At 46.1% G+C, this 15,255-nt stretch overlaps 1 protein-coding gene across 5 annotated transcripts in view; it reads right to left on the reverse strand.

Moving 5' to 3' along the window:
* Hnrnp-k (Heterogeneous nuclear ribonucleoprotein K) overlaps window positions 1-15,255 on the reverse strand; it is an 83,482-nt gene that overhangs the window by 37,366 nt on the left and 30,861 nt on the right. For all 5 annotated transcript variants that reach the window (XM_071699895.1, XM_071699898.1, XM_071699896.1 and 2 more), the window contains 2 exons: window positions 5,787-5,902; window positions 2,614-2,670 (listed from right to left, as the gene is read on the reverse strand). In XM_071699895.1, the coding sequence (XP_071555996.1) occupies window positions 2,614-2,670; window positions 5,787-5,897 (168 nt within the window). In that variant the 5' untranslated portion in view covers window positions 5,898-5,902. The remainder of the gene's footprint in view (window positions 1-2,613; window positions 2,671-5,786; window positions 5,903-15,255) is intronic.

Here is a 15,255-nt window from a genome sequence, read left to right on the forward strand (position 1 = left end):
AATAACTTGGCCGTTCCGTTCGCCGATGTGCAGACAGAAAAATCGCCACGGACGCAATAAGTTACGTTTACCGAACATCCGCTCAAGAAATTTGTAACCATTATAATCTTTTGATACACGATGCAATTCATCCGTCCAACATGTTGCACGAGTAAAGTTATTCTCTTGCGCGCGATTCTCCAATATTTTTCTACACGCGACCGAGGCAGCCCTTTAACGTCAACCTTTCTGTCGCCCATGGAAGTTTGCGTAGCGTCCGCGCACGAACGATGAAACTCCGCAGAGCGGCGGGGGATTTCGCGCAAGGAGGGTCCCGTAGAAAGTTGCCGGGAAGGCAGCGCGAACTAAAAGTGAATCGCTAAGAGATCCTCTCCAGTGATTCCCTCGGATACAGCACTCTTCGGAAATAACGACCAGAGAGCATTGTGCCATTTACCAGGCAAAGTGAACTTGAGACTAGAGCTTCCGATATCTCCGTCGTATTAAACGATCCTTTCAAGCTATCAGACTAATTGAATATCCGTTATTATATCCGATAATCGTACCGCTCCATTTGCTCCGTCCGGTGTAGCTTGCATTGATTAAAAACAAGAGTTGACTAATAATGCGAATGATGAATCGAGTTCATTATAATAAAGATCTATAAATTTAAAGGTATATCTCGCGCGTTTAATGACAGAATTTCCTCGAATCGTTTCACGATAATTTCGTCTAATTGTAAGACAGCTCCTCGTTAATTACCGCTTCCCAAAGTGCTGTATCCAATTTTCGGAATCTCGCTATTCTAACAGTACTGTGACTTCGTGCTCTCTCTCTCTCTCTCATTTACGCCAGAAGAATTACGAAAATCGCGGCGTGGCTCATCGAGAGAAGAACGCATTCGTGTGCCAGTGCACCCGAACGAAGGACGTGCGTGTGCACGGAACGTTCTCGACGGACCGGACGTGCTTCGCCCGCCCGGTGTATCAAAATCCGTGGCGGAGATCTCCGAATGATTTGCCACGGCATTACAATCGCACGATTAAAGCGCGACATTCACGCGATTAACGCGATACCGTATGTGTCCCTCCCCCAAGAGTGCACTTCAACATCGCAGCTCGATACGACGGCTGAAATTGCGCTGAAACCCCCACCGTAACTCGAAGAGATTGTTAATGCGAGTAATGTAATGGTGTAAACGTAAAATCGCGCGATTTATTAGCAGTTACGAGTTACACGAAGGATACGGTTACGGCGCCCCCCTTCAGCTATTTCAGCGGAGCTGTTTTATTCAATATAACATCGCGGATCGTCAATGTTACGCTTATGATGAATTGAAATGACGTATACGGCAAAATTGGCAGACATCTTTCCGAAAAATCTTTCCCATTTCACAACAAAATTCAATAGTTTTACAAATATCTACTAGTATCTGCCGATTTTGCAACAATGGAATTGCGCTAATTCATCGTCATCGTTATTTCATCAGAGGCTACTGTAAGCTAATTGGCTGTGAATTGATTGTGAGTCACAATTGTGTTAACACTGACAAAATCACTCTAAATCACAAAATGCTGAGATGTACTGCACGTTCATATACTCATTTGGTTCAAGTAAAACAACGAATTTCCCGGCCGCTGGTTAAAGTATGACTGAAAGATTTTCAATGCGTAGTTCAACGTTACATTACGTTGACGCGACGTTAACGTGAAAATAGCGTGATGTATTGACCATCGCGCGCGCGAAGACGAGAGGATTCGTCCACGTCGACATAGCCGTCGACATTTCGGTAAGGAGGACGAGTTCTTTCGCCATCGATCATTGCGAGCGTGCACAAAATTTCGCGTGTCACTCTTAAAATATGGCGCGAGAATAAAATCGAAGCTAGCTACGGCCGAGGCTTCCTTGCAACCAAGTAATAAATGTCTCATGAAACATTGATATGAGCGTACGGCGCGAGATACACGAGAAACGAGGAAAGCGCCCCGCCTTTCAAGGAACCAAATGCATAATGAAGCTCGTACGGATACGGGGTGTCTTTGGAAAACGAGACGAGCGCCTGGCGAAACAAATTCTCGCGACAAAGCCTTTTGTGCGCGCGGCTCCCATGCCTCGCTCTTTACACAAATTACATGAATCTTCGCATATCAACCCTTTACCGCGTGCCGTAATTACATAAACCATAATTATATTAGTTTCAAACGAAGTTAAAAGGCTCCAGGGAGCTAAAGGGTTAATTACGTTACGGGCACTCGCGTCATCGGTCCATAGACAGCGCACAAGAAAAGTAAAATGCAAGTCTTTGATTAATATCGGCTAGCCGCCGGAAAAACCGACAAATGAAACAAAAATGACTCTCAATCAACTAAAAATCCGACACATAATTAGAACTAAACATAAACGTATAGTCAGAAGATCGTAAAAACATATCGTTTCGTAATGTATAATAAAAATGTTTCAGAACACGTTTCGGAAATTATTTTTACGATCTTCTGCTCGATTGTTTGTACGATCCATGTCTTCCACTATCTCTTTTATTAGCTTGCTCGCAGCAAGGAGTTTCGCGAGTAGATAGACAAAGACAGGGATGAAACTACAGCGAAATTACGGACGAATCGAAGCGCAAAAGCTTACCTGACTCCTGAGTTTCGTGATGTTCTGGCCACCCTTGCCGATTATCGAACCGGCAACCTGTAACACAAACATAATAAAGTTTAGTTTAAATAAATAACTATTATTAGGCTAAATAAATATCTTCGATCTGTTAAGATGAGTTATAAAGATAGTTTCGAAGAGAAATAACGTATCAAAAGAGATTTAAAGATGACAGTAAGTGATAAAAATAAGAAGGGTGCAATTTTACGAATGCGAATAAATTATTTGTTTCTCCGCATTAACTGCTATGCTTTTTAAATTTTACAGGTGATCGGCGGAATTGGAGTTTTGCGATTCGCGCGGAGCAAAGCTGTGCGCTCGGCGTGCTATTTAGGCTAACACGGACGCTGATAATTGACGCGCAAATTTCTAAACACATATACAAATATTTGGTATCTAAACGTCCGAAATTACAGGATAGATTATGGGGCAGGTATATATTTGGGTGGTCTTCCCAGTCTTTGTAACGTTAATCAAACAGGTATCTCTCGCCGGAGGCGTAACCGGCAATAGCAAATATTTAATGAGTAAAAAATCTTTGAGTGAGATAATCCATCTCGGAGCATGAAAGAGGCTGAAACACGGAAATTCCATTCTTCCGAGTCCCGGGCTCGTGCATCAACATTTCGCTTTCTCCAGGCCCGTCCGATGCCCGCGATAGAACAAAAACCTCACGTCCACTTCTAGTTAGACTCTTAATTTCGCCGCAGCCCAGACTTCCGGCACGTGTCTGATGCCGCGCGAGGGCACGAACGCCCGTTTCTCGCGGAATGCAAGATAATCGCAACTCGGTATGCGATCCTACGGATTTTTGCGGATTAGTTACGCCCCGCACGTTTTATCACGACCAGCGCGCTATCTTTAACGACAGATCCGCCGCGTTTCGTCAGTTAATTAAATGAGCTCTAGCACAATTAACACTTTCTCCTCCGCGAGAAGGCGCGTCAAGGACGCGCCTCGATGCGCGCGGCATATTATGACATAGAGACGTAGGAATGCAGTCATTTTCATCCGAGCGACGGCGTTCATTCTTCGCTCGGGAAAGTACAAATTCGCGGACGGAAGGAAAGATCGGTGGACCATCCGAAACATCTTATTCATACATATCCAGCAAGTTCCTCCAAGAACGTCACGAATTTCGCGACTTGTCGCGAAGGCCGCGGTACCTATCGGTAATGCCGTACCCGGTGCGGTCGTCCCTGACACAACACCGCGTACCAATGACAGCGCACGATGATATCGTCGATTACGTAGCGAGAGATTCGACCGCGATCAAGCGCGACGAACGCTCGTTCGTGCTCGGCCGGCTGGATCGCAGTAAGGCGCCCTCGCGACGCCGATTAAATCGCACGCATCAGGGCACACCACCTCGGCGTAGCACACACATCGCTCTTGTTGTCCATTACGAAATTAACAGGCGCGATTGCCGTTCCAGGGCCGTTCGCGATAATGTTGCGTGCCGCGGAAGGTCGAGTCTCTCGAAAGTCGGGTAACACCCTGACGAGCGAGCGTCGAATTCGCGAATTTTCCTCCGCCCCCATTCATCAGAGATGACCAGCGGTAATTAAAGGAAACGCAGGCGAGCTGTAACTTCCTCTCGCGCACGCGCGCCGGATATCATTTCACGCGACGTTAGGTTTTTTTCGGGCACTCGCGTGCCGGCGAACGATGACGGTGCGCTTATCTGCGTTCCCTCGTGACAATCGGTCATTCAATTAAGCTTATTAGCGTGCGCGAGGCGTAAACGGTTTACGGGATTATGCTAAGGACAACATCGAGTCGAAATTATTTTGATAATTGGATGGTCTCGTGTCGCGAAGCGGAACTCGCGAAATTGGATCGTTGCTGCGAGTCAAGCCCAAAAAATATCGATGTGTCATATCGAAGGAAATCACGGAAGAAACATAAAGTAGAAAAAAAATATCGTTTTCTCATTGATCGGCTTGCAGCATGTTACGCGATAGAATCATCGGCATCCTCCTCCGAAAATACGTCGAACAAAGGAAGAAACGTAAGAAAACGAGTGCTTTACTGCTCCCTTCGATATTCTCAATGCTACAATCAATCACTATCGAGCGAAAGGAGGTACAGATAGATCTCGATTCACGATATTACTTCTCTCCCGATGCCCTCGAAAGCAGGCGGCGGCGGCCGGTATCTTCGATTGTACGCATAAAACATACGTACAGTCAAAGACTGCAGCCGCCACAGAGGAAATGGTGGCGCAAGAAAATATCCGCCCAGTCGAGAAACATCCGGTCTGACGATATATCGGCGATAGAGACGGAGAACCTACGGCACTAAAGGCGACCGCGATACCGAGAGAGGCACGGTCTGCCCCCGGGCTGCACAGACACGAAGGCATTTTCGTCGGTCAAAACTCCCGACGGTCTCGACGTTTACAGATTCGCGGGGAAAAGAAAGCAGCCGAGAGAAACCGATAACGGTCCGCCGAGCGTGGCGACAATGACCGGAAGAGCCCCGCGATGAAAACGAACGTGTCGGAAGGTGGTACCGTGTTGCTGCGCTGTATGGGAGCCGTTTAACCGCACTCCCATTCGCGCACGGATACAACGGCGAAAAGAGCCAGACCGGGCACGCGTGACTAGAAAATACAGTGACCCAGTGGCGAAGCCACTACGTGGGAAGTGCGTCCGACCTGTTCACATTGTGCATTGGAACGCCACACTACGCGCACAGTCAAAAAGACGGAGGAGGCGTTGCCAACCGTCGACATTTCCGATCGTCGACCACTCGGGGAACGGTACAAACGCTTCCATGTCACACGAGAGACGTGAACGTTAGCCAGAAGTCAGGGGGAAACAATGTCGTCTGCAAAAACAGGCGGTAGAACTCCTGATTTCGACATAGTTCTGTGGCTTTAAGTTTAAAGCCCATGCACTTAAGATGATTTACATAATTCTCGTTAGAATTCAGGACGAAAACTTTATAATTTTGTGCGCTGTGCAATACGAAAAACATTTGAAGAATTAGAACACACACGTACGTAAAATGTATATTAAAGCACATACGTGTCAAAATAAAATTACAAATAAAATTCTACCCTAAAATCTGACGCGAATTATAGCGAATATAGGGTTTTGGCGATGATAGTTCCGCGATACCGCGATGTATCGACCAACGACACTCACCTTACTCGGGATGAGAAGACGGAGCTCATCGTCACCCTGTCGATAGCGCTTGTGAGGGCTCGTCGGGCCCCCGGAACCTGTCATAGCGCCAGCCTCGGCTTCTCTCTTCATTATTCCTGAAACAGACAGATAAAGGATCCTTCTTCAGAAGATATTCGTCTCCTCCGTCGCATCGCATCGCGAAGCTCGTCTCATGAACGTAAATAATGAATATAGGTTTACGCGGTCGTAATCGGAGACTCGCGGCTTTTATTACAATTTCGTACAACGTCATCCGGCGTGGGCGCAAAGCACGGCGCGCGCTTGCCGAAATTATGGCGCATAAATTCGCGATGGATTAACATACGCCACCGGTCGCGTGGCTTCCTCGACGGAAATGCCGGATAAATGCAATAAAAGACGGCGAATGTACGCGCGTCGCCTCGGTTAGAATGGCTTTCCCACGCTGTTAGAGTCATTAAGGCGAACGAGGCGATTTAACGGACGATGAATTACGATACCGCGCGCACACCAACAGTTCATCCAGTTCCATAATGCCTGCTAACGTATACGGATTTATGTGTACAATGTCTACAATGCGTCTCGTGAAAACGAGTCGATGCCTCAAGAAGTGACATTTTCATTAACATAAGCATTAATAATCACAAATGATGTAGAATAGTATTAACAGCTTCAAGTCTGCGCGTCCGACTTAGTGAAAGGAAAATGCACAGCTGTTTTAACGAAGCCAACGGCAGGTGCCACGGTTAATCATCGATAAACGACGTCGGAAATATCTCTGGAATAATAAACTCGGCGGGATTAGAATTTAATTATTTTCACTTTCCATTGCCAACGGGAGACTGCTCTAAAGCAAAAGCGACGATTAATTCTCCCCGTCAGCTACGGTAACTCTTTCCTACATCGGTATCCCTGTGCAGGATGCGCACTACCGAAGATTTATTGCACAATTAGAGATTTAGCTTTTCCGAATGGCCGCGGGCATGAATACCAGAATCCGACGTTAACCCCTCGATTTCTTTCCCGAGATACGATTAAATTGCTAATACATCGATTTTCGTTCGTTAACACGATTAAACTCGCCTAACATCTGATGTCTATCCGACGCAATCAATTAAGAGACCACGGAACCCCTTAAAAGCTCAAAAGCCGCTTATACTTTCTACAATACAAATCCAACGAAATTTGTTTTCGTCGTCTAAGTTGAAATACATAATCAGGCAAACGCAGATACCCCCTCGATATCAGAATTGTACATTATTTGCGTACCTATAGCAAATAAGAATCAAATTTTGCCAATGTTGCCAAAATCAATAGAGATTATGTATTTAAATTGACACGATAATCGCTGTTTATCTGCTCACCAGTCCAGAATGTTTAATGTAACACAATTGAACTGCGAATAATTAATTGTATAATTAGTCTGTTTGATTGAAGAACAGTGAGGCTAACCACACAATGGTGTTCACCGCGGCGTTGTCTGGTAATAACACACGCAACGTATCCTCGTGACACCGCGACTGTAAGCTTCGTTAATTAAACTCACACGCGGCCCGTGTCTCCGATATATCCGATGTCTGAGTCGTTCGCCCCGAAATTCCATCGCGCGGGATCGCGAGACTATCGTCGTCCCTCGAGGATAGAAAACGAAACGTAAATGTAACGCGCCGAGGCTGCCGACTACCATTTGTCGGCTGTGCCGCGCGTTTAGCATAGAAATCGCGGCTACATGCGCGGCATACGGAAACATACCTGGCAATGAGAACATCGGAATATAAGATTATAGACAGTTACAGGGGGAATGCAGAAACCAGCGCGTGGCATATTTCTAACGAGGCGGCGCGCTACGTACGGGTGCGTGTGTCTCAATATCACCGCATCGTGTTGTAATGCAGCGTGTCTTTTTCAACAAACAACATATCTTCTATGCAAATGGAAACGGTCGTGTCTTTCATTTGACTTCTTTAAGGCACGTGATTTTGCCAAGCTAATTTTACGCCACGTTCCCTAACGTAAAATCATTTAATTTCGCTCGCCTTAGATCCGAAAGTGCAGATACGCTCCGCGTACGGAGTCCAGCTGTTTAACAGTTTCCCGAGCAATTCCCGAATTAACTTTTTCCTTTCGATTCTGCACGCTTCCGTGGAGCGTGGCGCAACGTTAACCGCAGTTTTGAATCCATGACGCGGCAGTAAAGCGCACTCTTTGTACTTGGCGAGGTATGCAAACCAAATATGCAAACGAAACGCGCGGACTAAACTGGGTCGTACCCGTCGTACTCGAGACCGAGGCTGATTATGAACGCACGCGACCACAATGACGAAAGAGCTAAACTAATTTGGCTTTAATCGTCCTCAAGTCGGACGATCGCGATAACGATATCAAGCGCGCACTAGTAGTCTAACGTTGTGACGGATAATACCCAGTGGGATAATTGATCGAGCCGTGTGCAATAATTTTATTTTATTTAATAATTTCAAAACGAATCGCCGGATATATATCCAGATATAAGATAACGTGGAAACTTTCTCCCCGAGCAGCGCAATTTCCGTGCTTGTTTACAAGAGCAACGAACGGAATTATTTTTATATAGCCGCGTCAAAGCGAACATCCGCGCTTCGGACAATCCGATCGGATTCGATTCGCAGGACCGCGAGAAACGCTACGAGGGATACGAATGGCAATTATTTTCTTGTCGCGGGAGGGTCGCGACGTGCCACTGCGAGGGAAGATCGAGGATATGGCCTGGGGTTAATAACAATGTCGGCGGGACGCAAATGGAAATTAAAGCAACGCGACGGCATCTAGATGCCCCGTGTGTTGCATACACACGCGATGAAAAAGCGGGACGGCGGAATCGATACCGGTACACCCAGTAGATACCGACACGCGACGTTAATAATTTGCCGCAACGATTCCGCGGCAAAAGGGCGTTTTTCTGATTCGCGGCCGACTTATCCCTTATTCTTTCCCGTTACAACGTGTCGAGAATAACTTGAACGGAACATTGTCGTCTGGTCATCGCGCACAACGTGACATTGTTTTCCGAAGTGTGAAACATTTCATGTTCCTGAGATCACGTATGCAAATTTTTAAATATTTCTAGAAATTAATTAAAAAACATGATATCGTATATTTAAGAATTTTTTAATATTTAATAAAATGACTGATTTACTGTAAAGGCGCCATTTACGGAATTATATTTTTTTTTAGCTCGAGTTTACGGTGCACCCATCGATCCACGACGGGTGCGTGACCGCTTCTCGTGACGCAGGCCGAAAAGGTCTCCTCGCCGCACTTCCCCGAAGACTGTAAGGGGGTTTCACCCGAGCGAGCCTCAGCGTGGTCGACTGGTCGCGCGAGAGAAATCGAATGACAAAATGATATGGGGTGCACGTGGCAGTCGATCGTGTATACGCGTGCGTGTGTTGTCCCGCTTGTACCGCAAAAAGAAATGTAAGGAGAAAGAGAGAGAGAGAGAAAGGAAGAACGACGGAGACGGACGGATGGCGAGGCATGTGAGAGAGGGTGGAAAAAAGGGCGCCGCGGAGTCTACGGTGGCAGTGGCGTGAGGCGCCTGGAAGTCCATTCTCGGCAGGAGTGCACCGACTAACTAGTCCATAACCAGTCCGCACGCTAGTCCATAAGTGATATATTGGCACGGTCAAGACGAGACAAGAAGAACCGACGAGACCGAAGGCGGTTTGACCGGCGATTGCGGGAAGAGGGCAATTAACCCTTCGATGCGCGCGATGCTCCATTTCGATAATACGGTCATTACGCGAGGTCAAATCCTTTTCAGATGCGCTTCTCGTTTCTCGACGATCCGATAATTGGACCGGCAGCCTGCCGCGATTTACGGTGAGTTTACAGCCTCGTTCTCGGGCCCCCTTCGACACGAATACCCTTCCGTACCTTCATGTCAACACGGTTCGACACGGTTGATAAATAGATACGTACAAGATGAGCAATTTGTTGCTTAAATTAAATGATCGTTTCGCGGCGCATTATAGGGAACAAACTTTTGATATTACGATAGAAGCTTTTTCAAGCGTTAAATGCACATCATCTGTTAGTCGAGTGCTCTCGAAACTTCAATTTGGAGTTACTATCCAACCTATCGACAAAGTCTGGCACGGACGCGGCGCGCTGCGCTATACTATATGCTCTTCAACTGCGTATCACGAACCACGGTCAATTAAAACAAGTAGATACCATAGTATATAACCTGATTAACCGAAGTACCGTTAAAGTTTCGCGGCGAAGCATACCGGGCGAAATGTAATCAGTTCGACGTTACAACACGCTCGCGCCCGTATTTCTGCTCGCTATTCATGTTCAAATTTGTATGAGCGAGTGATTCGTCCCTCAGAAATATCAGGAGGTGGGAAAGAGCAAGAAGGAAAGGGAGGGAACGGAGAGAAAAGGACGTTTGACGAACCGAGGAAGTGTATCGACAGCAATATCGTCGAGAGTTAAGCGACCGACCAAACTATTTCAATTTTCCCAGAAAGTTCGACGAAAGAGGAGCGCAAGTAGCAGTCGCTCGTATCCGTGACATGGACCGCTTCACCGGAGAGCGGATAATGGTGTTCCATAGTTATATACTGTCCAAGTAATTATTTCGTCGCCGCGCAGACGGCGAATAATTGCGGCGACGACGCGACGCTGGCAATCCCGACGTCGCGAAAATTGCGCCAGGCGCGCGGGTCGCCGCGGAAGTATCGGATATCGATACCTTCAATATTTGAGAAGTACGCGCCGCGATACTTCTCCGCCCCCGTTCCGAAAGTCGCGATAAAGGATTTTGACACCTAAAGGTGCTTTTGAAAAAAAATATCGGTTTGAAAGAAAACAAAAAGTAGGTACTAACTCGCGCGTTTCTCGTCCGGTTAAGACTCCGAGAATGCGGAGGATCGAGATGTGACAAAGAGCGCGCGGAGGATTGAGGAAAGCTGGTACGCGACGGTTTACAAACGACGAGTCGTTGGCTGCCCTTCGCGGACGAGGAAAAGCGCCGTAAAAGAGAAAAAGGGACGAGGGGGGGATATCCTGGAGCGAAAAGAAACCTCGATGCCTTGGTACGCTCGTCGTCGCACAAAGCTGAGAGCGGACGAGGGGGGGGTCCATAAACCGGACAGCGGAGCCCCATAAATCCAAGTCCATCGCCGTTACAACGAAAGAAGCTTGTTTACCGTTTTTGCGTCGAACCTCTCATCTGGCTTCTCCTTTCACTCCGCGCGCGCGCGCATTTCCCGCCATCACGGCTCTCTTCCTGTTTCCTATCTCGGCCCCCCAACGTCGATTCCCACCGGGATATCTCGTAATTTCGTAAACTGTCCCGGTCGCATTATACCCGCGCGATCGATTTATCCTTGATCTATAAGTCAAGAGCCGATAATATCCTAAATACGATAGATTCTCTCATAACGAAGACGTCGCACATGGTATTTCTTGTCGTAGACGAGCGCTTGGAGCAACGCCAACATTGTATCCCGTTAGATAAAAAAAATATCTTGTAACAATAATGTTCTTTCTCGACGCAACGATCATCCAAATATATAAAGACAAATGTCCTGACTGACTGACTGACTGACTGATTGACTCATCAACGCCCAGCCCGAAACCCTGAACCTAGGAACATGAAATTCGGGTAGTGTATTCCTCTCATGACGTAAGCACCCACTAAGAAGGGATTTTTAGAAATTCGACTCCTAACGGGATGAAAAGGGGTAAAACGTGTTTCATGGATACCGTCACGGGTGTATCAAGCTAGTATAAAATAAATCGTTCTAAATTCTTTCTAAATAAGTTGTTTCCTCGAAATCAGCGAGGAATGTTGGAGATGACGCAAAAACCTCGATCTACTTGCAAAGGCAATCTGCGTTTCAATAAATGGCGAGTTCGGATGGGCCGAGACGGAAGTTGCGCGGTTCAGAAATTGCCAGGTTGGCGCGGAGATGAAAAAAGAAACAGGGGATCCGGTCAGTGCCATAAACGCGACGACGAACGTATCGACGATAGTAAGGAGTGCGATGTGCGTAAAAAGCGATATATATAAACAGCGCTATTCGCGGTTCGAAGTACCGTAAACCTTGGTCGTCGGAACGAGAGGCACGTTTCCTGTTTTTCCTGCAGTGTTCTTGCGGCTTTCGCTTCGCGGGCGATGGCTCCTCGTAGACTGACATAGACGATATCTCCTGAACTTTTCGTTTCGCGGTGCCCCGTGCCGCGCGCGCCCGTTTTCTCACCGCAAACCAAAATATTTTCCGTCGACCATGTTCTAATTCCCTCGCTCCAGCGCCGTAGAACAATAATTTTTTTGCGAGTCTTCTATCCGAGGAAAAAAATAACCGCGCTACCTGCGTATAAACATCAGCCGCGCCATACAAATGAACCAAAACCCCTATTGTATTTTTACATACAACTTTAATGCGCGGCGAAAATATAACAGTGGCAAAACCGAGAGAGCGAGAAACGTTAAATGAATCGCGTACGTTGTATCGATTAAAACTCGCGGCATGTAAAAAGAACTTTGTTCAACATCATTCTATCAAGCGTTTCGAGGTATCCGTTTCTCTCTGAATATATCTCGATCTATCCTCTTTTTACAATTATCACTGTTCCGCAAAATGTTTTGTGGTATATATTATGTATTTGCCACGAAAAATATTGCCACCACCATTGATCTCGTCGATCTTTCAATTAACCCTTATTATACATTTTCGGAGTAAAGTTTAATTAAATAAAAGTGATAAATCCTACGACTACTTTTCGTAAATCCACGAAAGACAAAAAAAGGTCGCTAATGAGTAAAGGGCACGAATGAGGCATATGATGCGTCGGTTGAACGGCACTATTAAGCGGAAAATAAAATCGACCGTTCACGCGCGACGAGTTACAGCCGTATGGAAATCAGCATGAATATGGATGAGCGTTGCATATGTGCACATACTTCGGCTCGCGCGATCGCGGCCGAGCATAATGTTCGACTTGGGCAGAGCAAAATGGGGTCCAGGGGGGAGAGGGACGAAGGAAGGGAGGGTCGTCGGCGGGACTGGCAGGTGAGCCGCGAGATTATTGGCCGAGACCAAGCGGAGTTGGCTTAGAAATTCGACGTTTGACGTCAGTCGGTATATGAGAGACACGTCTGCTCGCATCGCGCACCATTCGCTCCTCGGGGACCCCGAAATAGAATGATTAACGCCGCCGAATGCCTGTAAAATTCGATACCCGGTATGCGAGACGTCCCCGTTTTGCTTAGGGAACGCTTACGGTACACACGAGTTGGCCGAGACGCGCTCTACGCGAGCTGCCTACGAAACGCTCCATTCCCACTGAAAAAATATGCCTAAAGAAATATGCAAAGTACGGACAGACAAGACGATTGGAAAGCCGGAAGCCTGGACGGATACGTGGTTGCGTAGTAACAACGTATCCAAATAGAGAGTTCTCCACGCAGCCGCGATCTTACGCGAAAAAGTAGCGGCGCTAACACGGCGAGTATGATGGGAAAGATATACACGATCTTTTTTCGCGATCGTGTATCTTTCGGCCTCGGAATTCTCGGTATCTGTCCGGAATATCTGACGGTACGAAGGTTTGGAATACTCAAAACTATAGGAACCACAATTTGCAGCGCCGATAGACCTGCAGCGGCGAAACTTCAGCATCGTTATTCGGACATCAAAGAACAGACTGACAATTAGATGACGAGCGATGGTTGTAACACGAATTATTATTATTCGCGCACACAGTTGTACGCTGTACAAGATTTCGCGCTAATTTGTACATCGTACAAAGACGTTTCACCGACGATGACCTATTTACAGCGTTTAGGTATAGTCACCTTAATAGGATTGTCCCTTTTGTACTTGACATAAATCGAATTAAGCTTTGTGCCGGCCAATACTGGCAAAGCGGCTCAAACCGACCGTGTAATGTAATATCAACACGACTTAAAGATAGAATAATTTAAGAAGAATAATTAAATATTCATTTATTATATTTTCATATATTATTTAATTGTTACTTATTAATATACGTTATTTTATTATTTATACATTATTACATAATTCATATTTTAATTAAATATTAATATTACGTTAAATTAAATATTGCGTGTATTCGGTGGATGGCCAGTTTGTTTAAAAAAAAATTAATAAAATACCAAATATATATCGATATAAACATTTATAACGAGAACATATCGTTTCTGCGACATACAATTTAAAAATTATTTTTTTTTTTCAATGCAATTATAAATCATCCTCGATAATATTAAACAATATTCGTTAAAAAATAGAATAACTTGATATTTCAGATCTTTATTAAAATAATTAGCAAAATTTCCTTCCTTAACAAAATCTATAACGATCGTATTTACTTTTCGGAAGACGAAACAGGAATCGATCGCCGTACACACGTTTCTGCGGCTGGCGATCTAATTATTTCCATAAGGCGAGCATCTAACGAGCTTCCACGTTCCACGTGCATTCTCGTCCGTTCATCCATCCATCCATCCATCCGTCCATCCATCCATCTATCCATCTATCCATCCATCCATCCATCCATTCACCCACCGCCCATCCATCCGTCCGTCTGTCCGTCCGTTCATTCGTCCAGTCGGCCAAGCTTAAAATTAGACCCTATGAAACGAACAAGCCGGAAGCGAACAAGACCGAACGAGCTAGTACCAAATTTATTTAGCACGAGTGTGAATTCCGTCTCGTGTCCGCAAATTCATTCAATCGACCGCGATTCAGCCAAGACGCTCTTTCTTCTGGCGGCTATTTGCAAAACTGCAGCGATAATTTCGCTGGAACGTAGCGAAACACGCCCAACATAGATTTGGACAAACGTTTACCCTCCGGGTTGCGTCTCGCGTAAACGTGGACACGCGAACGAAGAGAGTGCCGGCACTCTCTCGGAGTCGGCGGAAAAGTCCGGGCGTTTATTCCGACAGCCAAAGTTGCGCGTGTTGGTCAGAAAGTAATTATTTGCCCGCACGAGATATTGTTCAACGTTACGGAATTGCACGCGCGCGCGTTCTCTTTCTACCCCCGCTACACTTCGTTACGGGCATTTTGTTAGCCCGTCCTTGATTAATATTACGTGATATTATGCTGCGTTTTCGGACGGGAACGAATTTTACGATGATGTCTGGCGTTAATTACGCCGGAGGCGTTGTTTGCAGGAATTTCCGCGTAACGGTCGTAAATTTGTGAACGCGAGTGGCGAATTTACCGTACAGAATGTTTCGCAAGTTCTACGCGAAACTTGCCATGTCTCCATGATTTATCGGTCCTTAATTCTCAGGTAGAAATTATTTCCATACGACGCAATCTAGCCGTGTGAAAACTATCTGTCGAAATACCGTTATCGTTCGGTAAATGTTAATAATTTGGCGCGACCGCATTTTTCGAGAAGCGCTACGTAAGAAAGAAAAAAAAATTTGCTATAGAGACAA

This window comes from Temnothorax nylanderi, unplaced genomic scaffold (genome assembly GCF_030848795.1).
Source record: "Temnothorax nylanderi isolate EJ_2023f unplaced genomic scaffold, tnyl_v1.0 TNYL_tig0020_pilon, whole genome shotgun sequence".
Classification (NCBI taxonomy): domain Eukaryota; kingdom Metazoa; phylum Arthropoda; class Insecta; order Hymenoptera; family Formicidae; genus Temnothorax; species Temnothorax nylanderi.